Below are 26,393 nucleotides of genomic sequence, written 5' to 3' on the forward strand. Positions count from 1 at the left end.
TGAGACTGAACCAGGAATAAAGAGAAAATATAAACAAACCAATCACAAGCACTGAAATTGAGACTGTGATTCAAAATCTTCCAACAAACAAGAGCCCAGGGGCTTCCCTGGTGGCGCAGTGGTTGAGAATCCGCCTGCCAATGCAGGGGACAAGGGTTTGTGCCCCGGTCTGGGAGGATCCCACATGCCGTGGAGCAGCTGGGCCCGTGAGCCATGGCTGCTGAGCCTGTGAATCCAGAGCCTGTGCTCCGCAATGGGAGAGGCCACAACCATGAGACACTCACGTACCACAAAAAAAAAAAAAAAAAAAGCCCAGGACCAGATGGCTTCACAGGCGAATTCTATCAACCATTTAGAGAAGAGCTAATACCTATCCTTCTCAAACTCTTCCAAAATATAGCAGAGGGAGGAACACTTCCAAACTCCTTCTATGAGGCCAGCATCACCCTGATACCAAAACCAGACAAAGATATCACAAAGAAAGAAAATTATAGGCCAATATTACTGATGAACATAGATGCGAAAATCCTCAGCACAGTACTAGAAAACAGAATCCAACAGCACATTAAAAGGATCATACACCATGAACAAATAGGGTTTATCCCAGGAATGTAAGGATTATTCAATATACACAAATCAATCAATGTGATAAACCACATTAACCAATTGAAGGAGAAAAAACATATGATCATGTCAATAGATGCAGAAAAAGCTTTCACAAAATTCAACATCCTGTCATGATAAAGCCCTCCAGAAAGTAGGCATAGAGGGAAGTTACCTCAACATAATAAAGACCATATATAAAACACCAAGAGGCAACATCATTCTCAATGGTGAAAAACTGAAACCATTTCCTCTAAGATCAGGAATAAGACAAAGTTGTCCACTCTCACCACTAATCATCAACAGTTTTGGAAGGTTTAGCCACAGCAATCAGAGAACAAAAAGAAATAAAATGAATCCAAATTAGAAAAGAAGAAGTAAATTTGTCACTGTTTGCAGATGACTTGATACTATACATAAAGAATCCCTGAGATGCTACCAGAAAACTACTAGAGCTAATCAATGAATTTGGTAAAATAGCAGGATACAAAATTAATGCACAGAAAACTATTGCATGCCTATTCACTAATGATGAAAATCTGAAATAGAAATTAAGAAAACTCTCCCATTTACCATTGCAACAAAAAGAATAAAATACATAGGAGTAAATATACCTAAGGGGACAAAAGACCTGTATGCAGAAAACTGTAAGACACTGATGAAAGAAATTAAAATGATACAAACAGATGGAGAGATATACCATGTTCTTGGATTGGAGGAATCAACATTGTGAAAATGACTGTACTACCCAAAGCAATCTACAGATTCAATGCAATCCCTATCAAACTACCAATGGCATTTTTTAAAGAACCAAAAGAAAAAAATGTCCAATTTGCATGGAAAGAAAAAAGACCCCGAATAGCCAAAGCAATCTTGAGAAAGAAAAACAGAGCTGGAGGAAACAGGCTCCCTGACTTCAAACTATACTACAAAGCTACAGTAATCAAGACAGTATGGTACTGACACACAAACAGAAATATTGATCACGGGAACAGGATAGAAAGCCCAGAGATTAAACCCATGCACATATGGTTACTTTATTTTTGATAAAGGAGGCAAGTACCTACAATGGAGAAATGACAGCCTCTTCAATAAATGGTGTTGGGAAAAATGGACAGCTACCTGGAAAATAATGAAATTAGAACATTCCCTAACACCATACACAAAATTAAACTCAAAATGGATGAAAGACCTAAATGTAAGACCAGACACTATCAAACTCTTAGAGGAAAACATAGGCAGAACACTCTATGACATAAATCACAGCAAGATCCTTTTTGACCCACCTCCTAGAGAAACAGAACTAAAAACAAAAAGAAACAAATGGGACCCAATGGAACCTAAAAGCTTTGCTCAGCAAAGGAAAACATAAACAAGACAAAAAGATAACCCTCAGAATGGTAGAAAATATTTGCAAATGAAGCAACTTACAAAGATTAATCTCCAAAATTTACAAGCAACTCAATAACGAAAAAACAACAACCCAATCCAAAAATGGGCAGAAGAAGTAAATAGACATTTCTCCATAGAAGATATATAGATTACCAACAAACACATGAAAGGATGCTCCACATCACTAGTCATTAGAGAAATGCTACAACTACAATGAGGTATCACCTCACACAAGTCAGAATGGCCATCATCAAAAAATCTGTAGGGCTTCCCTGGTGGCCCAGTGGTTGAGGGTGTGCCTGCTAATGCAGGGGACATGGGTTCGTGCCCCAGTCTGAGAAGATCCCAAATGCCACGGAGCGGCTGGGCCCATGAGCCATGGCCGCTGAGCCTTTGTGTCCAGAGCCTGTGCTCCGCAACGGGAGAGGCCACAACAGTAAGAGGCCCACATACCGCAAAAAAAAATAAAAATAAACATAAAATTAAAAATAAATCAAAAAAAATAAATCTGCAAACAATAAATGCTGGAGAGGGTGTGGAGAAAAGGGAACCCTCTTGCACTGTTGGTGATCAAGCCACTATGGAGGACAGTATGGAGGCTCCTTAAAATCTAAAAATAGTACTACCACATGACCCAGCAATCTCACTAGTGGGCATATACCCTGAGAAAACCATAATTCAAAAAAAGTCATGTACCACAATGTTCATTGCAGCTCTATTTACAATAGCCAGGACATGGAAGCAACCTAAGTGTCCATCAACAGATGAATAGAAAAAGAAGATGTGGCACATGTATACAATGGAATACTACTCAGCCATAAAGTGAAAAGAAATTGAGTTATTTTTAGTGAGGTGGATGGACCTAGAGTCTGTCATACAGAGTGAAGTTAAGTCAGAAAAAGAATAACAAATACTGTATGCTAACACATATATATGGAATCTAAAAAAATCAAAAAACAAAAAACAAATGGTTCTGAAGAACCTAGTGGCAGGACAGGAATAAAGACACAGTTGTAGAGAATCGACTTGAGGAAGTGGGGAGGGGGAAGTGTAAGCTAGGATGAAGTGATAGAGTGGCATGGACATATATACACTACCAAATGTAAAATAGATAGCTAGTGGGAAGCAGCCACATAGCACAGGGAGATCAGCTCAGTGTTTTTTGACCACTTGGATGGGTGGGATAGGGTGGGTGGGAGGGAGACACAAGAGGGAGGAGATATGAGGATATATGTATATGTATAGCTGATTCGCTTTGTTATAAAGCAGAAACTAACACACCATTGTAAAGCAGTTATACTCCAATAAATATGTTAAAAATAATGATAATAATTAAATGTTTCCAATATTGTGATTTCTTTTTCTCCCAAATTCCCAATGCTAGACTCCACTCCAGGCATCTAGAGCTTCTCTGAGGGTCTAAATTCATGATGAAATAATAATTTATAACTTATATTAATATGTTATATATAAGCTTATTTATAACATTATTATAAATAAGTATTATTAGTGATAACAGTAAACCACAATTAAGTTGGCACTTAAAAAATTAGTCATTCTATTGAGCATTCTTAGTCATATTCACTAAGTGTCATCTTCCTTGCTCAGTGTCATGATTTATCTGTATTAAGATATAGCTCAGAAATAAGAGCTTTCAAATCAAACTATTAAAAGCAGTGGGAAATTAGGAATCTAGGCTAAATACCTTGACTAGTTTCAAGCACCCAGAAGTCAGGATCTAGGAGAAACAGATAAAACTAGAACACAACAGTAGATTAGAAGTGATCTGCTGCTGAGATAGTCAGAAGTAAAAGGTATGGGAATTATAATAAACAGCTGAGGAAGCTACATGCAATTCATTGAAGTGGTTTGGGATAAAGGGTAGTTAATGATCGAATCAGAATTCAAGAAGCCAGGGTGGAATTTTTTTGGAAATATAGAAAATAAATTTGGGTTGGGGAAAATACTATTATAGTCATGGTGTAGAGTGGGTTTAGACACTCAGAAAAGGTTAGATTTTGGGTGTTGGCAAAAAAAAAAAAAAATGAACCACAGTATGATGGATTCACCAAACTCCTCTGGATTGTGTCAATTCAGCTACTCAATTTAGCTTCATTCTAAAATAGGGACCTATGCAGTCTCCCAGGGCAACAGAAATAAAAACAAAAATAAACAAATGGGTCCTAATCAAACTTACAAGTTTTTGCACAGCAAGGCAGCCATAAAAAAACAGGGCTTCCCTGGTGGCAGAGTGGTTAAAAATCCGCCTGCCAATGCAGGGGACACAGGTTCCAGCCCTCGTCCAGGAAGATCCCACTTGCCATGGAGCAACTAAGCCCATGCTCCACAATTACTGAGCCTGTGCTCTAGAGCCTGTGAGCCACAACTACTGAAGCCCACGTGCCTAGAGCCTGTGCTCCGTAACAAGAAAAACTACCACAATGAGAAGTTGGTGCACTGCAACGAAGCGTAATCCCTACTCACCGCAACTAGAGAAAGCCTGCCCACAGCAACGAAGACCCAGCACAGCCAAAAATAAATAAAATAAAATAAATATTTAAAAAAAAATTGAAAAGAAAAAACAAAGACAACATATGGAATGGGAGAAAATATTTGCAAATAATGGGACAGACAAGAACTTAATTTCCAAAGTATACAAACAGCTCATACAACTCAACAATAAAAAAAAATCCAATCAAAAAATGGGCAGAAGACCTTAATAGACAATTCTCCAAAGAAGACATACAGATGCCCAGTAGGCACATGAAAATATGCTCAACATCACTAATTATTAGAGAAATGCAAATGAAAACTACAGTGAGCTACCACCTCCCATGGTCAGAATGGCCATCATTAAAAAGTCTAAAAATAACAAATGCTGGAGAAGATGTGGAGAAAAGGGAACCCTCCCACGCTGTTGGTGGGAATGTACGTTGGTGCAGCCACTATGGAAAATGCTGTGGAAGTTCCTCAGAAAACTAAAAATAGAATTATCATATGATCCAGCAATCCCACTCCTGGGCATATACCTGGACAAAACTATAATTCAAAAAGATACATGCACCCCTATGTTCAGAGCAGCACTTTTCACAATAGCCAAGTCATGGAAACAACCTAAGTGTCCATCAACAGGTGAATGGATAAAGAAGATGTGGTACATATATACAATGGAATACTACTCAGCCAAAAAAGAACAAAATAATGCCATTTGCAGCAACATGGATGCAACTAGTGATTATCATACTAAGTGAAGTAAGTCAGAAAGTGAAAGACATACCATATTATATCACTTATATGTGGAATCTAAAATATGGCACAAATGAACCTAGCTACAAAACAGAAACACACTCACAGATGTAGAGAACAGATTTGTGGTTGGCAAGGGGGAGGGGAATGGGGGAGGGAAGGACTGGGAGTGTAGGATTAGCAGATGTAAACTACTGTATATAGGATGGATAAACAACATGGTCTTACTGTATAGCACAGGGAACTATATTCAAATCCTGTGATAAAACATAATGGAAAAGAATATAAAAAGGAGAATGTATGTGTATAACTGAGTCAATTTGCTGTACAGCAGAGATTGGCACAACATTGTAAATCAACCATACTTCAATTTAAAAAATTAAATTTAAAAATAAATAAAATAGGGACCTATGAAGGTAGTCTATACAAGTTAATACTCTGTAGTGCTGGGAAAATATAAGCATGTTGACCTGGTAGCCCATGGTGGAACATGATAGTAAGAGGCAAGTAAATAGTCCTGTGATCTTTGGGGTGGGTGGCAGCTGGCAATGGGAGTGGTGGGTGGAGGGTGGAAGAACAGCTTCTTCAAGCTGATGTCTGTAGTCTCATACCTGCAGATCATTTCCTCCTCTGATTTACTACCACAGGTAGTGAATTTCATCAATTATAAGTCAACTTTTACTAATTTCAGCAGCAGAAGACCCCCTTTTACAGCCCCCTATGTAATTGAGTATCAGGTTTCTTTAAAGCAAAGATAAATTTAATGATGCTCCCCAAAGATTTTTCTTAGTCATTATTGCTTACTTGCTAACACTTTTGAGTTTTAATTCTTTTTCTTTTCTTTTAAATTTATCACTTGATGGAAACAATTGGAAGGTGTGGATATTTTTAAACAGTGGGAGTCTTTATTATCTTTTAAGTAGATAAAATTATCCTTTCTTCCCCATAGTGCAAAGTGGAATGGGCTATTACTACCAACCCAGCAAATTAAATTACTTTAAAAAAAGAAAATAAATAGATTGTGAAAATGTTTAGCCAAAGGAGTTCTCCAGCTGACTGAACATTTATGGGCACTTTGCCATCAAGGCAAGGTAAATTCACCCTCCAAGCAGCTATTTAAAAAACATGTGTATAATGATAGCTGTTAAACCTACCTAACTGAATTACACCTAACTTTAGACAAAAGAGTAGAATATATACATAGCCAAATTGATGATAACTAAAAGGATGACAGAATAATCACCAACAAGAATATGAATAGGACAAAATGAAGAAGCTGAAATTGGTGAGACAACATAATTAGCAGTAATGAATTGAACTTAAGAAAAACTTAATTGGAAAGGTAGAAAAAAGAAGGTACACCTATGTGCACATGTATGTCAACTTCTGATTGGGAAGTAATCAGCTTTGTTTTGAGCCAGGCAGGTGTGGGAAATTAGTTAAATCATACTGTGTACTCCCTGTTGGGCCTACTTCTTTAAAGGAAAGCCTTCTAAATTTAAAAAGAAGCAGTGTTGTCAACCGTAGTTGCACATTTGAATCACCTGAGGTGTTTTGTTGTTTTTTGTTGTTGTTTTGTTCGTTTGTTTTTTAATAGGCCATACCCTAGAAATTCAGATTTAGTTGCCCTGGGGTAGGGATAAGACATAAGTATTTTTTGTTGTTGTTGTTTGGGGTTTTTTGGGCGATACGCGGGCCTCTCACTGTTGTGGCCTCTCCCGTTGCGGGGCACAGGCTCCGGACGCGCAGGCTCAGCAGCCATGACTCAGGGGCCCAGCTGCTCCGCGGCATGTGGGATCTTCCCAGATCGGGGCACGAACCCGTGTCCCCTGCATCGGCAGGCGGACTCTCAACCACTGCACCACCAGGGAAGCCCGAGACATAAGTATTTAAAAATCATCACAGATGTCTAAGTAGCAGCCAGGCCTGAGAACTACTGCTTTAAGTGCAGTACTTTTTGGCTTCCATTAAGGGTGGCTTGGGTTGATTGTTTTGTTTCTCAGCAACAGCTGAGAAAGCAGCTTGTAGCAATGCCCTGCTGTCTCCATATTCCAGAGGTATGGTAAGTCTCACTGCTTAACATAACTTTGGGATGCTTCATTTGCAACACTTCATTTTCAGTGTTGGCCTGAGAGGTGCGGACAATATCTGAAGAGACTGAGGGTGTGGAATCCATTCTGTACAAGGGCAAGTTGTGAGTAAGTTGGGTAGATTGCTAAAATTTTTAAGAGTAGCTTTTTGTTATACACCACTTGGGAAGTAGGTTCTCAATGGCACTTAGGAAGCCATGTGCCATGGCAACATGTTATATGCTTACTCTATATTGAAGCTACATGTGGTACCAGGCTTTCTCTTGGTGACTTCATAAACATTTGTTCTTTGAATCAGGAACCACTTGATAAGCATCTTATTCTTTCTTCTTTCCTTCCTTGTCATTGTTCATACACCTCCAGTATTGCATTTTACCACAAGTGATGTTACATTGTAAATCTGCTCACATTTGTCTTCCATATTAGGCTATAGATTCCTTAAGGTCATGGATACCTGTAGTCATTCTCATACCTTTAGGTCTCAGCACAATGTCAGGCATGCAAATTTTTGTAGAGAGAAATGTTTGTGTGTTATCCTACATCTCTTTTATATTCAAAGCTGAGAATGGATGAGAGACAGTGGAAAAAGAGAAAGGAAAGGGAGGAGTTCACCGTTTCTGAGACAAACCTCTTCCAAATAAAACCCAATTCTCTAATACTTCTCATAAATTCATACATTCTTTTACCATATATTTATTGGAATATTCTAGCCAGAAAGTAGCAAACCAATCAGAAAAGCTCTCTGACAGCATTGGGGGAAAACAGTACAGTACAGAAACAAAATATAATCATGGATATTTAACATTTTGATAAATGCTGTGACGGGAAAAAAACAACAACAGGGAATTGAAACAAGGTATTGCTTACGTATGTGAATAGGGCTGGGATGGCATTGTAGACAAAGTGATTGGAGAAGGTTCCTCTAGAAACATGACGTTTAAACTGTGCCTCAAGAGATTAGCATAATTTCACTGCAAAGAGTTGGAAGAAGAATATCCCAGGCAAAGGGTATGGTGAGTACAAAGACCCAGATATGGACAAAGCCTTGGTGAGATTGAGAAATGAAAAAGGCTTTTTAACTTTCTCACAAAGCAAAACAAAACAAAAACCTGTTTATAATTAGATGACCTGTGAACCTAACCCCTTTTACAAAATCACCAAAATTCTTTTGGGCTTTGCATTATAAACCATCATACACCTAGGGGCATGTTCACTGGCTTAAAAGTGTTGCTTAATGTCTTCACTAAAGGGTTATTGGGCCTTTATTCTTCCCGAGCATGTTTGCTCTAAATGACTTGAATGGTGACTTCAGAACTCCCACCTGGAGGTTTAAGTCTGACTTCTAAGTACCAAGGTTGTGTGAGTCCAGCTCTTTGCCTGGATCAGCTGAGAGCTTTGCTGTTAAGTGGAAGACCTGGATCTTCACAAGGAAACCTGCAATGCCCGCTGGCTGGGACACTTTTCTCCCTCTGCTTTCTTGATTTGGGTTATTCAATATAAAACACAGGGAAGTGGAATTGGGTTTGCCTCATTCTATCGGTTCTGAATAAGCTCCTTGAGTAAAATACCCTTATTTTATTCTTCTTCAGATACCTTGCAGATACTTACTACAATGTGTAGTATACAGTAAATTGATCACTACCTGAATAGTTTTTACTTTTTTAATGGTTGAAAAAAAAACAGAAGAGTAGAAATGTTTTGTGACACCTGAAAACTATATCAAATTCACATTTCAATGTTCATAAATCAATTTTATTGAAATAGAGCCATGATCACTCATTTACATTTTGTCAAAGCCTATGTACTTTCATGCTATCATGGCAGAGTTGACTATTTATGGCAGAGACTATATGGGTTACAAGCCTTACTTACTACTTACTACTGGCCTTTCGCAGAAAATGTTTGCCAACCTCTGTGACAAGTAATTTTCATGTAAATGAATGAATACATAAATAAATGAACTATAATGGCAAATTTACTTTTTATGTAATTATTCCTCAAAAGTACTCCATGGCAGAGATCCAGGCATTAATCTCGGTCTTAACACATTTTATTAAAAAATATGAGACCAGTATGACTTGTGCATCACTCTGCTGTGCTAGTCTAAAATTCAACCAGAATAAAAACTTTGTGTTTTCTAAATGGGCTTCTCCGATTTTTGTAAGTAAACATACATCACCATGCTTCTTTTTCATGAGGATCAGCCAGTCCCCCAAGAAGTTCTATTTAAACTCTCTTACTCATCTCAGGTTGCTCATCTCATTCTATCAAGTATGTGTATGTTCTTCTGGGGTTTTCTTCCTTCTGCTTTTGTCATTTGGTTCTAACCTTTTACCCTGTGATATGCAATTCTAGTCTGAAAAGATACATGACTGCAAGAAATTCAATCACCTTCCTTATTTGTGAATTTCATTTCATTTTATCTTTACATTTTTAAACATATTCTAGCTTTTACTGAATACTCACTGCACTATTTGTATTGGTTATTTGGGAGGATCACAAAGTGAGTATATCTTCAAAGACAGAACAGGTCATGTTTGGATGAGATACACTCTTGTATAAAGCAAGTTACAGACACTATTAATGATTTAACAAAAAAACTATACAAAATACATACTACAAAATTTCATATGGAAACTAGAAATAAGCTACTCTGAACAGTGTGGAGAAACTGGAAGTGAACTTGGAAGGAAAATGGCTCTAATGCCTGTTGCTTGCACCTTCCTAGTATTGGCATTCCTGCTGCCTTTTATTTATTTCCTTTTCCAAATTTCTGAGAGAGGATTACAAAGTAAATCTTAAATTGAATGTGTTTCATGAGCTGATAAGTTTTGTTTTTCTTTTTATTTGTTTTCTTTTGTATAGTTTTGTTTTCAAATTTTGGGAAGTAGATTCAGACTCAAGTTCTGTTATAGAAAAGACTTGTCTTTTGCACATCATTGTATATCGTTGAAACTTCCATATATTTTTTAGGGGGAAAATGTGGGTTTTGATATTTTATTGTCTCTATTTTTTATGTAAGTGTTTTGGAAGCAAATTTATATAGATTTCACTTAAATAGTATGTTCATTTTCATTGCACTATTGGGGAGATCTTACTTTTTCAAATTCAGGGGCCAGAGCTACAGGAGGAAAGACTTTAGATGTTAATATTAGCTAATTAACCCAGCTTATTAGTCCAAAATCTCACTGAATGCTGAGAGTGCTGCTAATGTAATAATTTTCCCTGTTAATGGAGTCAAAGTGGACTTCAAAGAATGGCTAGTACTCATTCATTAACTTAATCAACTCTCTGGACACCTCACAAACATGGCATCCTGGTAGGAGAGCTGTTCTGTTCTGTTCTGTTTTCCCAGCACTGACTTACAAGTTAAAATTTGGACAACCATGAGTGCACAAATAGTACACATTCCCACCTTTAAATAAGACCAGAACAAGATAAACAAATGCTATCATGTAAATTTTGTCAGAACTTAAGTTTGAAATGGTCCAAAGAGTCCAGTCAATATAAAAAGTCAACATGCAGTGTGTCTAGCATTGTGCAGTTTATGTGCCAGAGCTGCTGTACACACTTTAGCCTGTAAACAAAATGGAAGTGGGGCAGTTATTAATTTGCAACATTATCATTTTTTTTCCTTTAAAGTTTTTCTAAAACAAAGATCATACATTTGAGTGTAGTTAACAAATATTAATAGATTATTTTACATTTTTCACATTTATGACTTATTTTAATCTTTAAAACAAAGTAGGGGAAAGATAAGATTTTTATTGTTCTTTCATTCAATCAATATGTGAATACCTACTACGTACCTAATCAGTGTCTAGATGATGAAGTTCAATAAGAATGCCTTTAAAATTATTTTTATTTTTATTCATTTTTAGCAAATCTTGCCCTTTAATCCCTTGATTTATCATCTTCTCTTGAGTTCTTCAATCTTTCTTGTTTCTGGAGATTCTTCACTGTTATAGTTACTGCTTAGGGAGGAAGGTCTTTGTGTGTGTGTATAGATTTTGATTAATTAGTGAATTAGTTGAAGTTTGTAGGTCACAGAGAGAGAGAGAAGCTATTGGTGAAGGCAGCTGAACAACAAGAAATAAAACAGCAGGCAGAGTTTTGTTTCACTTTTGTCACTTGAAAAACTCGCCATTTTCTAAAATAGAAGGTGAATTTTCTGGTTCAGGCACACCCTTGCTTGACTTCGCATCCCACAGTGTGAATCTGGGAGTGACGGCTTATTCTCTTCTTGCATCTCTCCCTGGTTTTACTCCTGGCCAAGGAATTGTTCAAAATCCTGAGTTTTCTTCCTTCCTTACCGTCCTGGACACTCAAAGCTGGTGAGTGTCTCATAGGTTTGCAAAGGACCTTTCCCCAGCCCAAACTAGCTTTCCTCCTGTTGCACTGAATTATATGCTAGTAAAGTTTTCTTTTGATCCATTCTCCTATCTTGCAGGAATTTCTAAGAGTCTTTGATATGATGATAGAAAAACACACAAACATCTCTATTTTTTTAATGTCATGTGATATTAAAATTTTACTTTTTAATTAGAAGAAACTAAATGCTTAGATAAAAAGTGTTTTCTAATGAAGAAGCAAGCTTGTATTTAAAAAAATGAATAAGAATGTTTCATTGTAGAATGGGATTAAAAATGTCATTTGATAAAACTATTTTGGATCATTACTTATCGTGTCTCTTTTCTTTTATATTATGAATGTCTTTAGATATTCAAAACCCAAGAAAGTAAAATTTATGAAAAGGTAATTGTTAATTCTCTCAACTGAGACATGAAGGATGGAATCAGGTTTGTAGGAACTATTAATTTTACAGCTCAGTCAGATGCTCATAACCTCCTCTGGTATTTTTGCTCTTTGGCTTATGTGCCTGTGATGAGCTTCTCTGGGCTGTAGGGGGTGCTAGCTAGTCTAAGATGCCCCAGTTGCTCCACAAGCCTTCCATCCTTCAGTGGTCTAACCTGGGCTTGTTCTCATGGTGGTGGCGAGCCTGGCCAGGATCCTAAATGCCTTGCAACCCAAACAGTGTTGCTGCCACTTTTCTATTGCCCAAAGAAAGTTACAAGGACAGCCAGTATTAAAGGCAAAGAGAAATAGGCTCTAATTTCTGGATGAAAGGAGCTACTAAGAACTGTGATCATTTATGGAATCTACTATGTCTGGAACATGTACAGCTTTGGAGCTGTCGTAGTCATGTAGGAGAAACTGATAGGACATGAAGATAACTTGCAGAGATTATAAGGCATGGTTGACTGAGAGGACCCTGGCAACATTTGTGTTCCTAGTTTCAGTTGCTCCTGAGACCTAGTGGTAACCTTGAACTTCCCTCAGTGTTGCTGTTAAATCATTTCTTGTGTCTATGCGTCAATTGTCTCCATTTTACCTAACTAACTTAAATGAGTTGAGGTTCTATCGGCTTGTATCAAAATCCTGCAAAAAACCTGTACTCAAACTTGTTTACATTTTCTTATTCCTTGTCCATTCTTGTCTAATATTAATATAGTAAGTAGAATAAAGACTAAGTTATATATTCATTTAGCTATTGCCCTTCATTTTTCAATTTTTTTCTAATAAACCAAGTGTCCATCTTCATTAGGCAACTCAACTATATTTAATTCCTCATTCAGATTTGTAGGATAGTACTTTTTAGATGGTCTGAGTAGTTAGGCACTACACTTTCATTCTAAAAATTAGAGACCAAATGTCATTTAGGAAATTGAAAATCAACTTTTTATGACTTCGATTGAAAGAACTCATACTGAAATGTGAACAATGTTCATGAAAAGTTAATAAATAAAACTAATGATAGTGCATAGTAATTTTAGAATGATCAGGCTATTAAACTACTTATAACTAATGCTAATACCTTTGAAAAAAGAGGGTAATGATATTGGAATTTTATGTTCAAAACAAAACTGAACTTCAAAAGCCTTTCATGATCACATATATCAAGAGTCCACTTTGCTCTCACATTCACTATCTAGAGACATTCATTTCTCACTTTAAATATAATTATTATGGATGTAAAACTCTGGGATTTGAAGCAATTTTCAGACTTTTGAAATGCCACATATCCCTCTATAATTTTGCTTTTTCTCTGAAGATTTAAAAATATCCCCTTATCCTCTTCCCTCTTTGAATATCTAACACTATGGGCCACTGTAATTGAGACAAGTGTGTCCTTTTATATTCCCTTCAGTATATTTGAAGAAAAACATATTCTAGGCAAAAGGTAAATAATGTTTTTAGAAAACCGTCACACAGACTAAAGATGTTAAGCTTCTGAATGCACAAAGTAGGAATGAAAGCCCCTGTTAATGAGCTACTCTGTGACCCTTCATGTCCTTGCATCTCTCTGAATAGAAACAAAAGATAGGGCACAATTTCCAGGAAAGACAGTATCAAAGTTGAGTAAAATTTGTGTAGGAATATGCCTTTTCAGTATATTCTTCTTTCTTGAGAACCAGGGAGTACTTTCAGAGTTATCTGAAATTTATAGAGGTAAAGGAGTTATCATTATTGTCCCCTCTTTCAGTGGATTCACAGGAAACTTGGGATAATTGAAGAGACTTATAATTAGTGATAATGATGTTTCCTCCCCTTTGTAACCTACCTCAAATTTAGTTATGAAATATGTCTCTATAGAAGTTTATATGTCTCTATAAAAGTTTAAATGCAATTGAGTTGAAATATTCATATTCTCGAGAGAAACAAACAGAATTTTAGTATATTTCCCCCAATGAGTTCCCTTCATTCCACATACCACACCCAGTATCTGTAAATAAAGTGCACCTTCCAAGGCAGTCAATGAGCAGTCAAGCATGTGAATGAGGCCATATTTAAGCAACGTTGTTGTGCTGTGCTACAGAGTGAAGTCCATCAGAGAGCTGATGGAACACAGGGACCATTTGGAAAAGCTCTATGAACACATTTACAAAAATACCAAATACACATTAAGAGGAACTTAAGCTTACTTTGTTTTGACTGCTGGAAACAACGATACACACAGGGATCCAGGCGGTTAATGTACTGTACATTATTATTATGTAGTGCAAAACCTCAGTCTCGCAGTTCCTCAGAAACCACAAAGTGAGCTGATTACACAGTGCCCTACAGAATAGACTTTAAATATAAAGGAGCAAACACCGCAGCTACTCTTTCAGAGCTTGCCAATTCACTTGGCTTTTGAAGTCTTGCTATCGGGCTTCTGTGCAGGATAACTTTACAATATTTTTCACCCTGCTAGAGGTTTTAAGCTTGTCTCAAAAACAATAAAGAATATGGCAGAAGCCCTTGTTCATTGACATAAAAATAAACTGGTACAACTGTAACAGCAAAATGAATTTTCTGAGTTCAGAAGTGATGCAATATGTAAACCTAAGCCTCTGAAATTAATGGAAGTCCCTTGACACGTTTGAAGACAAATACCACGGTATCTTAGATATGGGATTGCTCTTTCCTATTATAGTTCAAATTTAGGGATTTTATTTTATACTGGAAATTCAACCATGTTCACAAATGAGCTAATGGTTTTCATCCGTAGATTAACCTGGTTTTCAGAAGGGTCTTTAAGACCCTGTCTTATTCTCACATTCTCTGCTCATACATGTTTTTAGATTCAAGTGTCTTCTCACTGCAATGACTGGAGAAAGACTATCCATGAGGATACAAGATGGTGAACAAAATCACAATCCATGCTTAATGTTTATTTTGATGTCTTTTGGTATTTGGTTAATTTGGAGATAATGAGTCATTCCTCTAAATGAAAGTGTGCAAAAAATGTTCTATCAGTGTTGCTGTCATTGGAAATGATTCGGTGAAAGTTTTTTTATATTTTCAGGTAATACTATTTCACCTATCAACAACAACAACAAAAGTAAGAGTGGACTATGTAACTCATAAGGAGGTCTTCTTTTTTATTTTTTAATGTTTATTTATTTTATTTTTTTTTTGGCTATGTTGGGTCTTCGTTGCTGCTCATGGGCCCCCTCCAGCTGCGACGAGCAGAGGCCACTCCTCACCACGGTGTGTGGGCCTCTCACCACGGTGGCCTCCCTTGTTGCAGAGCACGGGCTCCAGGCACGCAGGCTTCAGCAGTTGTAGCACGCGGGCTCAGCAGCTGAGGCTCATGGGCTCCAGAGCGCAGGCTCAGCAGCCGTGGTTCACGGGCCCAGCTGCTCTGCGGCATGTGGGATCATCCCGGATCAGGGTCTGAATCTGCAACCCCTGCATTGGCAGGTGGGCCCTCAACCACTGCACCATCAGGGAAGCCCAAGGAGGTCTTCTTCATAAAATTCTTCCTGCTGAAATGTCAGAATAATATGATTTGATTTCTACTCTTTTTCAGAGTTTTGGTGACCCATGACACCAATCACAGATATCTCAACCTATCCAACACACTTCAAAATGCAATGAGGTTTCCTAAAATAGAACTTGCTGACAAACAGACCTATATGAGTAAGAAGAAGAAAAAAAAAATTCTATTGATTTGGGGAAGACCTAACTTTATATTTGGTAATTTGGCCATGTTGTCTTATAATTTGTTCCTTGCTTCCACTATGAGCAGAGAAATTAATGTCTAATGTCTAAAAAAATATCTGTATAAATCCCAACTTTGACCTAGTATGTATTTCTTTCAGATTTTTTTGAGAATGGAATTGTATATTCAGGTTATATCAAAATATAAAGAAGTTACCTCTTCCTCAATATTTCTTAAAAGACTTGCTGAAAATAGTGTTTGCTTTTAATTAGAAGTAAATGTGCCCCATCATAGAAACAAAGCAATATATATTAGTTTAATTTTCTCATTCATTGAGAAAAACAGTGAATTATGAGTTAGGAAAAAAAGAATAATTTAAAGCAGGATGGAAATTTATTCAGGCTATTGCTAATCATACTATAATAATCTGTAATCTGAATATGTTTTCTGATTATTTTTAAAAAGCATCTTTTATTGTGATTCCCAATTTTTAAAAAAAATCACAGTATGATTCAGTAGACACATACTCATATGTACACACAAATGTGAAACAAAACTTTTATGAAACAACTTACCTTTACTCATATGACATACTCTGATAGTTTCTATTCTAATTCTATTTTTTAAATGTTTATCTGGATTCACTAAATTGATTTTATAACTCACTAATGAGTTGTGATCTGCCATAGAAAACATTGCTTTGATCTATATCTTTAAAAATGTGAGGAGGTGACTTTTATCTTAATAAGTATAGAGGTGTTAAAAACATATTTCTCATACAAACATACAGTGAATTTGTGTCATAATTTTATTCAACACATTAATGAGGATATCAGGATGAAAACACAAGACCTAGTTTAAAGAGCATTTGAGGTATTTATATAGTAATTGGAGGAATGAATTCTGAAAATAAGGTTGCTAAGTGAGATATGACTAGTTAACTTCCTACAGAACAATTAAGCCACAGTTAACAACTTATCAATTTCTGCAGTTTAACCTACAGAAAGAGCCAGATATAGTCGAGTCAGGAGACAGACAACCTATCAGGGATTTTCACAAAGAATTTTATAAAGTAGTGCTAAGTAAATACAGAATTTGTGCTAAGTTCATGCAAAGGCTAAAAGACAGTGTCATAGTATAACATAGACAGCAACTTCAGGACATACTGCCACTCTTACCACCTATAGAATTAAGGAACTAAAGGAAGATGTTAAATCTTCATCATTAAAAATCAAACACTTGGAGGAGGAGCTTTGTGGAGATGAACCTCATATTTCCCTGGTGCTAGAGTCTCTGTGGGGGACATGATGAGATCAAATGTCGGAAATGCAAATGTTGAAAAGATTACAAACCAGAATCACCTGCTGTTATGGAAAGGCACTGCTGCAGCCAGAATGAAGAAGTGTTGTTGGGGTAAATATCTGGAGCAGGAAAAAGCAGAGAGGAAGCCCACCATAGGAGCAGTCCTTCTATCTTCTCTAGTCCTGCCATCTCCCTCCAGTGGACCCCACTGGCAAAGTCTAACAGGGAGCAGCAGGTCAAACAGAAATGTGGTATGCAAAGCCCCTGCCCAGAATCATAAAGCCAACTACAGAACTGGGGCTGGAGCCAAGAGACAATGGTTTACGTCACCCCTACCTCTAACCTTACAGGACAGTGAAGGGTTTGCAATTTTATCATTTGTGGACTGTTATCAAGAGTCATATTGGATCTAGTGAGTTATGAGAAATGCTGTAGCGTGAAAGCAAGAATTAAGCAATCATCATTTTCCTTTTTCTAGTTTTGAGACATTTTTCTTTATAAGAAATGTGTGGTATAATAAAAAGCTGTACAGAGAATGAAAATTACTATAATTTTAACATTTTCAGCATTTCCTATTAAAGAGATTTCTATAGACCATTATTCAGGTTTATTATTCTAACATTAGACACATTTTAGCTTATTAGCTTAAAATCAACAGCATTACTATTATGAATGCAAAGATGTGCCCACTTTCATGATTCTAGAGTACTTTTGTTCAGAAATTATAGAATTGTTAGTAATAATCTGTGAGAAACTGTAATTTAAAAAAACGTTAAATAAAATTTATATATGCCCACAATAAAGATTTCAATGATTTATAAACATATTTTTGAAAGTAAAAAAAAATCTATCTATATGTTCACAGTTTTATTCACACAAAATGGATCCTACTCTACATTCTTTACAACTTAAGTTTTTAACTTAATATCATGTCTTACCGTATTACACAGGTTGATATTCCCCAATCTTTGTATTATCTGCATTCAAATGTACATGTACATAATATATGTTAAAATTATTTAACATAACCTAATTATGTTAAATTTTGATGGGAATTTAGGTTGTTTCTAACTTTCTGCTATGTTGATAGATGATAAATGATGGATGGACAGATGATAGGACACACACTGTAAAGTCTTTATATATGATTTCATATACAAGGTATATATATGCTTTGTACATAAAATGATATATAATGGACAAAACAATACCGAGTTACATACTAACGAGCGTTATTTTGTTTAATGTTTATTAATAGTTGGATCAGCAATTGATGACTTAAAACACCATGAAAGAGAACAAAATACAATCCTATGAGTGTCATCTTCTCATCCAAGGCATTTTTATAATAAGTATCTTTCTTTCTCATAACCAGATCCTACACCACGTGAAGCCCTTGCCATATTATAGCTACGACCAGCCAGTGATCAGGTACTGCCAGGCTCACCAGCCACTCCATGTCAACAAGGGCTACGAAGCAATGTCTCTCGAGCAGGATGAAACTCCCAGCCTGGAGCTCGGGCCCGACCACAGCTTCATCACCACCATAGCCAGGTCTGCAGCCCCAGCCATTTACCTTGAGAGAATAACAAACTAACGTGAAAGGCAACTAACTCCTCATTGGGGAACTCGACGCGGGGAAGGAGGGACTTCATTTTAAAGGAGAATGGGTGTCCAAATCACGCAACCCAGCTCGCTCATCGTTCCTAAGACATTTATGACATAGACGAAAGGAAACAAACAAACGAAAAACTGCTTAAAGAGGGCAGTGGATGCACCTGCAGCATAACCAGGAGAACTACAGAATTCTCTTTGCTTTAAAACATACAAACAGAAATGTTCCTGGATGTAAATAGTAAAAGTGTCAAGTTCTTATAAAAATAGATTTCACCTTAGCTACCTATAGGTTTGTTTGTATATTTTGCTTTTTCTACACTGCATGGTTCCTGGGCTGGAGAACCACAGGGGGTGGGGGGTGGGGGGGAGCATCAAACCAGGTGTGGGTGGGAAGTTGGGGAAACAATACAGTTTTCCTTGTTAGGTGTGTGTAACAGATTATTAAAATTGCTTTCATTTCATTTTTCTCTTAAAAATGTCATTTGTTCATGTTTGGTTTTTTTTATTTTAATTTTTTTCCTGGTCAAGCAATTCTGTTTCCAATTCTCAACATGGGTGTTCAAACTTATGTTGTACCAAAAGAAGATTTGGTGTACCACAGACCACAAAGAAATAAAGTTGACCACAAAGTTTGACAAAGCCACTGGAATCAAAATCTAGGCAAATGATCCTTCAAGGCACATTGTATACAAAGTGAGTTTTGATTTTTTTTTTTTCCTACTGGCAGTCCTCACTGTGAGCTTTCACTATGTGAGAAGTGAATAAAAAGACATGTGAAGATCTCCAAATGAGAAGACAATCTGAAATATTCTCACCTGGACTAGGGGTATATGAAGAACAAAGGCCATGTGGTCAATGAATGAAACTGCCAAGCTACAAATTTCTAAACACAAGATAATGTGTAACCTTGGTTTTTAAATTATCAATTAACTTTTGTGTAATTTTTATCAATAAAAGAAAAAAATGTTGGAAAAGTAAACATATTATTTTGCAGTTGGTACACCACAGCCCACCTAATGTTGAGTGCTTTGTCTCTATATTATAGAATCTTTCTAGTCTATATCAGAGTAATTTAAGAAGAATATCTATCTTGGTATCTATCAAGTGCCTTCTGTATGTTCCACCCTCAGGTAAGGAAGTCCTGAAAAAAAGAAGTATGAGATATCTTATGCACTAACTGGATTCATAATTACTTCTGGAGACATGATGTAACTCAAATAGAATTAAATAACAATATGAGAAAAAAATAAGTGTCCTTGAAAGGGTTAGAGGTTGAATGATCTTCTAGGAGAGCAAGAACTGTGTGGAAATTGATTACTAATCTGAAAAAAGCATAGTGATCACCCATTTTTTTTAACAAAGGAAATACCTATGCACACATCAGTTGAACCATTTTCACTTGACTTCCTTGGTTCTGTGATGCTATATCTCATCAATTCTCTGATTCACTATGGATGTTATCCTGATCTAACCACTGGTCTGATTTGATATTTTTAAAACAAATTGAAATTATATAGTCTCTGTCATCCTTTATTAAGTGAGATTTTGCATTCTGAATGGTGCTAGTATGTGGTGGTACTAGTGGGTTTTCTGAAGAACTAAATAGATAGCTGGCATCCATTTAATTCCAAATTCTCCTAAAATAATAATAAAAGAGCTTTGTCAATTACTTTCACATCAAAGTAAACAAGCATAGAGTATAAGAATTTTTTTCTCAAAGTCATTCTTGCTACAATTTTAAATTAGATTTGAAGTTAAATTCTATCTTAATTGATTAAAAAATTATGTCATATTAAAGAAAATTAAATCAAAGGAAGTTTTTCACATTGGAACACAGGCTGTTTTTCTGATTCTTGTAACCTTCCTGTTAACATTTATAAATTTGGATTATATTATATCTGGCCATGTTTCCTATCTATTCAAGTAGAATGAATTGACTATGAGCTTAAAAATTAAAGATAGTTCTTTGGCATTTTGATTTTTTAATTTAATAATTATCTAACAGATTTGTAGCAGAACATTTTGGAGTGCCTGCCCAAATTACAAGGATTCTCTTAACCCTTCCCACCTTCTCCATTTATCCAACATCACCCATATATCCCATCTGCCACCCCACCCTGCCTGAGGTGATTTACTAGAGGTCATACCTGAAAATTCTTGACCAAATCTGGCTTAAATCAACAATTTATTTTGTTTATTTATTTCTGTTTCTTGTAAACAAAAGAGAGTTCTAAATTGATAATATTCTTCATGTTATTTAAAACTGCCATATTTGATCCACTGTTTCCTCAAGTCTAATGTGGAATACTGAACTGCTAACAAAACAGACAACATTATGACAATGCTATACCCTCTGAGTAGGAAAACTTTCAAATATTTTTTTAACTATCATTTACATATGCCAGAACAAGTTATACTGAGCTTTAGAACTCTATTGATGATTAAACAGAAAAACAAACCAGCCAACCAACCCAACAAACCAAAAAACCTAAAAATCATCTTTGCTTAAGTAGGCTTAGAAAAGTTCTTAATTGAAAAATTCAAGCTTGATATTGTATGAGAGATCAAGTAGAATTTTAGAGAAAACAGCTTCTTGAAAAAATTAGTGATATTTCAGCAGATGACTTAAGAACCAAATATTAGATTATTCATCCTTTAAACACAAAAGTCAGTCATATCTGTGCTGAAAGCCTGGTGTAAACAAGGAGGATGCAAGGTTTCTCTTAGTCACCATTCAGACTAAATTATTGTCTGGACTCCTCAATGATATCGTGCAAACTTGTCCCTCAGGTCACTTTCATCACCATTTCTGGTTCATTCAAGTGCTATGCAAACTGATTGCTCTAGATTCCCCCTTCTCCCTCAACATGGAAGAGAGTTTTAAATTTGGAATTGTGGCCCCACTAAAAGGTGCCATTCAATGAGTCAAACGACACACTTAGTATTTTCCTAGCATACAGTGGAAGAAATATATCACACCTCTAGAGACGTTTTGATTTTTTTTCTCTACTTATAGCTAACATAAGGTTTTTTTTTACTGTCTTCTAAAAGTCAGGAATTATTTTGATTTTACTTATTTTTCAGGTTAAAATGTTAAAGAGCCCTAAAATAAGTTATGCTTTATTTCAAGACCACCCTGATTAGTAATTTGATTTTATACTATAACATTTATTGAACCTCTGAAAGCTATGCAGGTTGAGGAGTATCATGGAGTATTTATAGAGCAAGGACATGAAAACCATGTCTAAATGGAGTTATGAATGTGATACATACAGACTGGAAGGGTCAAGTATTCAAACATTCTGATTACATTTTGCATAAATATTCTTAGTAATGCTGAGTTTGCTTTTACTTATTGTATTATGCAATAAAGAAATATATAAAATCAGAAAATATAAATATTGTGTATATATATATATGTTTAAATTTTCATTCTATTGTAGCTCTTCTCACAATATTTCATATATGACCTTCTGAGACTAAAGATGTAAATGATGAGTCATCATTTGCAGAATGCCAAAAACCCAAGTACTTTGAAAATTAAAAGTAGACTAAGTCATAATATTTCAAATAATTTCACTCAATAATAAGACAGTGTGAGGGGAAGGAGACCTCTAGGAGGATGCCCCTGTCACCTGCCATTGGCCTTCATGCCACACTTTTGCCAGTAGCTTGAGTGAAGTTGTGGTAGATCTATACTACAAAGTGATCCATGTCATGAAACTGAGAAAGGAGAGAAAATGTAGTATCCCAATCTGTAAACCCTTGTGTTTTTTGAGCAATCAATACACGTGAATTGCAACAAGACCACCAAAGAAAACAAGTCATAGAGATGTCCAAAATAGAGAATGTTATTGCTTGAATCTAAGCTTTACTAGTCAAACCACACCTGGAATTCAGTATCAGTGTTATATCAGCAAGGAGACATCTACAAGAATAATAAACAGAATATTGAAATTTGTGCAATCCATAGCATATATCCTTGCTTAATGAAGCACTGAAAGCAGGACTATTCATTGGATGAAGCTATTAAAGTATTACAGATAATCAAACAGTGAAGAGAAGCAAAGAGAAGCAAATTCATTCTGCTCTACAGGCCCATGACAGCCACACAGTGTTAGTAATTGATTATTTAGCTGATGCTTCCAAGACTTTCATGGCAATGACCAGCCTAGATCCTTGTCAAGCTCCTCATCTCCGTACCTCTCTAATTTCTAAAGCCTCATGGCATCTCATAAAGGCATATTTGCCATACTGCCTGTTATATAACCTTGAATTGCCTTTAAATCAGAAGAACATAACCAGCATCACCAGTCTAAGTTCAGAAACTCCAGCTATCTATCATTGAAAGTAAGTTTTTATTTTACTTAGTCCAAGTGCATGCATGTAGTGTCAGGACCTCGGCATTGTTCCTATAACAAAATTCTGTAACTGCCTTCTGTTTTTTTCCCGCCTTCTGTTTTGTTCCCTGGAGTTCTGAGTTCCTCCTGCCTTGGTACATCTCTAGGATACAGGTTCCTCCAAGGTTCAACAATGTCTTTTTCTTGCCCATATTACTAGGCACCTGATTTCTGCCTATGAATCCCAGTCATTTGTTACCAAACCTGCTTTGCTGATTTCTAAATGACCTCAGTTGCTCAAACATCCAATGTGCCCTGCTACAGCCTTTACTTCTGTTAGTAGTACCTCTTGGTCAGGTGCTCTATCCTCTTGAAATGATGCCTTGCTAGCTAGCTACTCAATTCCCTGTCTACTATTGTTGAGCTTGTACTACGGCCAGGGTACAATCCAGTTTCAAAAAAACTGCCCATTCTACTCGATTAAGGTCTGAGTCACTGTTCAGATTATAATATGCAAAATCAGTGGTTCTCAGGTTCTCAAATGTTGTATGTATGACAATTACCTGAAAGGCTTTTTAAAACAGATTTGTGGGCCTTACCCTCAGCATGTCTGATGCATTAAGTCTGGGATGAGGTCTGATAATATTCATTCCTAGAAGGTGATGCCAGTGCAGCTGGTATGAGGACAACATTTTGAAAACCAGCATAGATATTTATATCCCTGTAGGCCGATGACTCTGTGTGAGGACTCAAACTTTATATTTCATATTTACTTAGAATTTAATGTTAAATGAATCTTTAAAATAAGAATTGACTTAAGTGGAAACATTATACAATCACGTAACATGAGAGGCCTATACCTTTCTGTACAGAGCATGTTCTATAATGTGCTGTGTAACACTAACAGAAGATGCTTTCTATAAAAGCAAAGAAACAAAAAATAAACATCAGCAACAACCACAACAACAAAAGAGGTTCCTCTGTTCAAATTAAATTCATAAAATGTTGCATATGACATGCTCCCTTTGGAAATTCACAAGGCCTTATAACATTTAAAGATATCAGAAATATTGTGGTCAAGAAACCCATTTAACTTGGTTTAACCCTGGGTTTTCTACAATAGATGTGTCCCAACACAATATCCTTCTTTAATTTACTACTTAACAAAACCCTTCAAAACTAATGTTCTATAGAACTGAGTTTGTAAATGTTGATTTAAAGAATGCTCTTACTTTGCCCATCAAGGAAAGCATGTACCTTTGCAATAGCTATTTCCACATTTACAGATAACATAATGTACTCTTTACTTCTGAGATTCAGTGAGGCTTTTATTTAAATTAAGAACACAATATATTTTAATCTCTCTAGTAACAGAGCAAATGTCAAATTCATCTGGATTAAATGAGAATGAATATGATAAGAACCTGGTATCGTGAATGGAAAATATTAATAGATCTCTCCATATATGACATTCCTCTTCCCTTGTTGGAGATTAGGCCCATTGTTTCTGCTGTGTAAGGCATTGGAAAATCATAATAAATCAAGAAAAGCACACAGTAATTTGGGAAGCCTTTATTATCTGAGTTGACAAGTTCCTGATCAGTCACTTGCCTCAGGTGATGTCATTTATTCATCTGTGTTTTCTGGGCTAGAGTTTACCCTCAGACAAGAAATAAGATTGCTGGTAGAAGGGGAGGTGAGAGGACCAAACATGGGCCTTGGTTGATCTTATCTAAGTCACTTCCTCAGCAGATCCAAGGAATTAACTGCAGTGTTAAAAAGGATTTTAGATTTCCTATGCTCATTATTGTTTACTTTTGAAGATAATATAAGAATAAAAATGCATTAAAAGGAGATCAGACATGAGTTCAGATTTTGTACACATTATAAAAGCTATCCTAATGGAAATGATGAAAGAACTATATGATGAGTATTCCCTGGAGTCAAAAATATTCATATTATCAAAATTATTGAGTTTTGCTCTACCCCTTTAGCAGGACACTCACTTGATTTTAGATAATGGAGGAAATCTGACGGAAGATGACTAATGTGTGGATTAATCAGGCAATGGATTACTCTGCTCAGGCTGCCATAACAAAATACCATAAACTGTTTGGCTTAAACAAAAATTTATTTTCTCATGGTTCTGAAGGCTGAAGAGCCCAACATCAAGACTCCAGCATGATTTGCTTTTGGGTGAGAGCTGTCTTCCTGGCTTGCAGACAGCCACCTTCTTGATACTGTACACACAGCAGAGAGAAAGTACTGTTTAGTGTCTCCTCTTATAAATACACTAATCCTATCAGATCAGGGCTCCACCCTCATTATCTCATTTAAACCTAATTACCTCCTTATAGACCCCATCTCCAAATACAGTCTCACTGGGGGGATCAGGACTTCAACATATAAATTTGGTGGGAATGCAGTTCAGCTGATAGCAGACAGGAAACCAAACCAAACCAAACCAAGCAAAACATCAGCTTCAGGATAACTACTAGAATGATTCAACTGAATCACTTTATTTATTTATATATGGGAAAGAGCCAGTTTATTCTAGAAGAAGAATTCTTGAGGGGAATGCAGTTTATTTGGGGTTCTGAGTATGAACTCTAAATATATTTATGGATAATATAGGTCTACTTTGTTTTGGCCACATGAAGTATTAATATAGCTCTTACTAAGGTCATCAAAGGAGGTAATTAAGAAAGTTTTATATATCATCTTAGAGTTCTTAAAGAGATCTATCACTTAGAAAAAAAAAAAAATTCCCAAATTGGTTTTACATTAGTCCCATGATGTGCTTTGCACAAAAGTGTTCCAAGGTCAAGTAACCTTAAGGGAAAGCCATATGTTTTATCCACCCTCTCAGACATTCTCAGTGCTCATTGATATATTAAGATTTTTGAGAATTTCTATAGTAAAAAAGGTGCTTGAATCCATTATTTCCCAAACGTTATTGAATTTTGGAATATTCTTCATTGAAATAACAGTTATTGAGACCTGTAGAGTTACTTTTACACAGAGTACATTTAGGAACACGTTTTGTGCCTAATGAAGAGCTATCCAATGAAGGGAAGAGAAATAGGAGAATTTACTGTGGGTATAAAATTCTCACATTAAAAATGTAAGTTTCTGGAAGATATTCTACTCTAAAAATGAGCTATCTAATTTGTCATCAAAAGTAAATATCTTGAGGACTTCCCTGGTGGTGCAGTGACGCGGGTTCGTGCTCTGGTCCAGGAGGATCCTGCATTCAGTGGAGCGGCTGGGCCCGTGGGCCATGGCCACTGGGCCTGTGCCTCCGGAGCCTGTGCT

At 36.3% G+C, this 26,393-nt stretch overlaps 1 protein-coding gene across 2 annotated transcripts in view; it reads left to right on the top strand.

Moving 5' to 3' along the window:
• Positions 1 to 19,077, top strand: part of LRRTM4 (leucine rich repeat transmembrane neuronal 4) — an 848,801-nt gene extending 829,724 nt beyond the window's left edge. For both annotated transcript variants that reach the window (XM_067704545.1, XM_067704546.1), the window contains one exon: positions 18,497 to 19,077. In XM_067704545.1, coding sequence (XP_067560646.1) covers positions 18,497 to 18,718 — 222 coding nt within the window. In that variant the 3' untranslated portion in view covers positions 18,719 to 19,077. The remainder of the gene's footprint in view (positions 1 to 18,496) is intronic.
• Positions 19,078 to 26,393: the final 7,316 nt, after the last annotated feature.

The sequence above is a fragment of the Pseudorca crassidens genome, chromosome 14 (genome assembly GCF_039906515.1).
Source record: "Pseudorca crassidens isolate mPseCra1 chromosome 14, mPseCra1.hap1, whole genome shotgun sequence".
NCBI lineage: Eukaryota > Metazoa > Chordata > Mammalia > Artiodactyla > Delphinidae > Pseudorca > Pseudorca crassidens.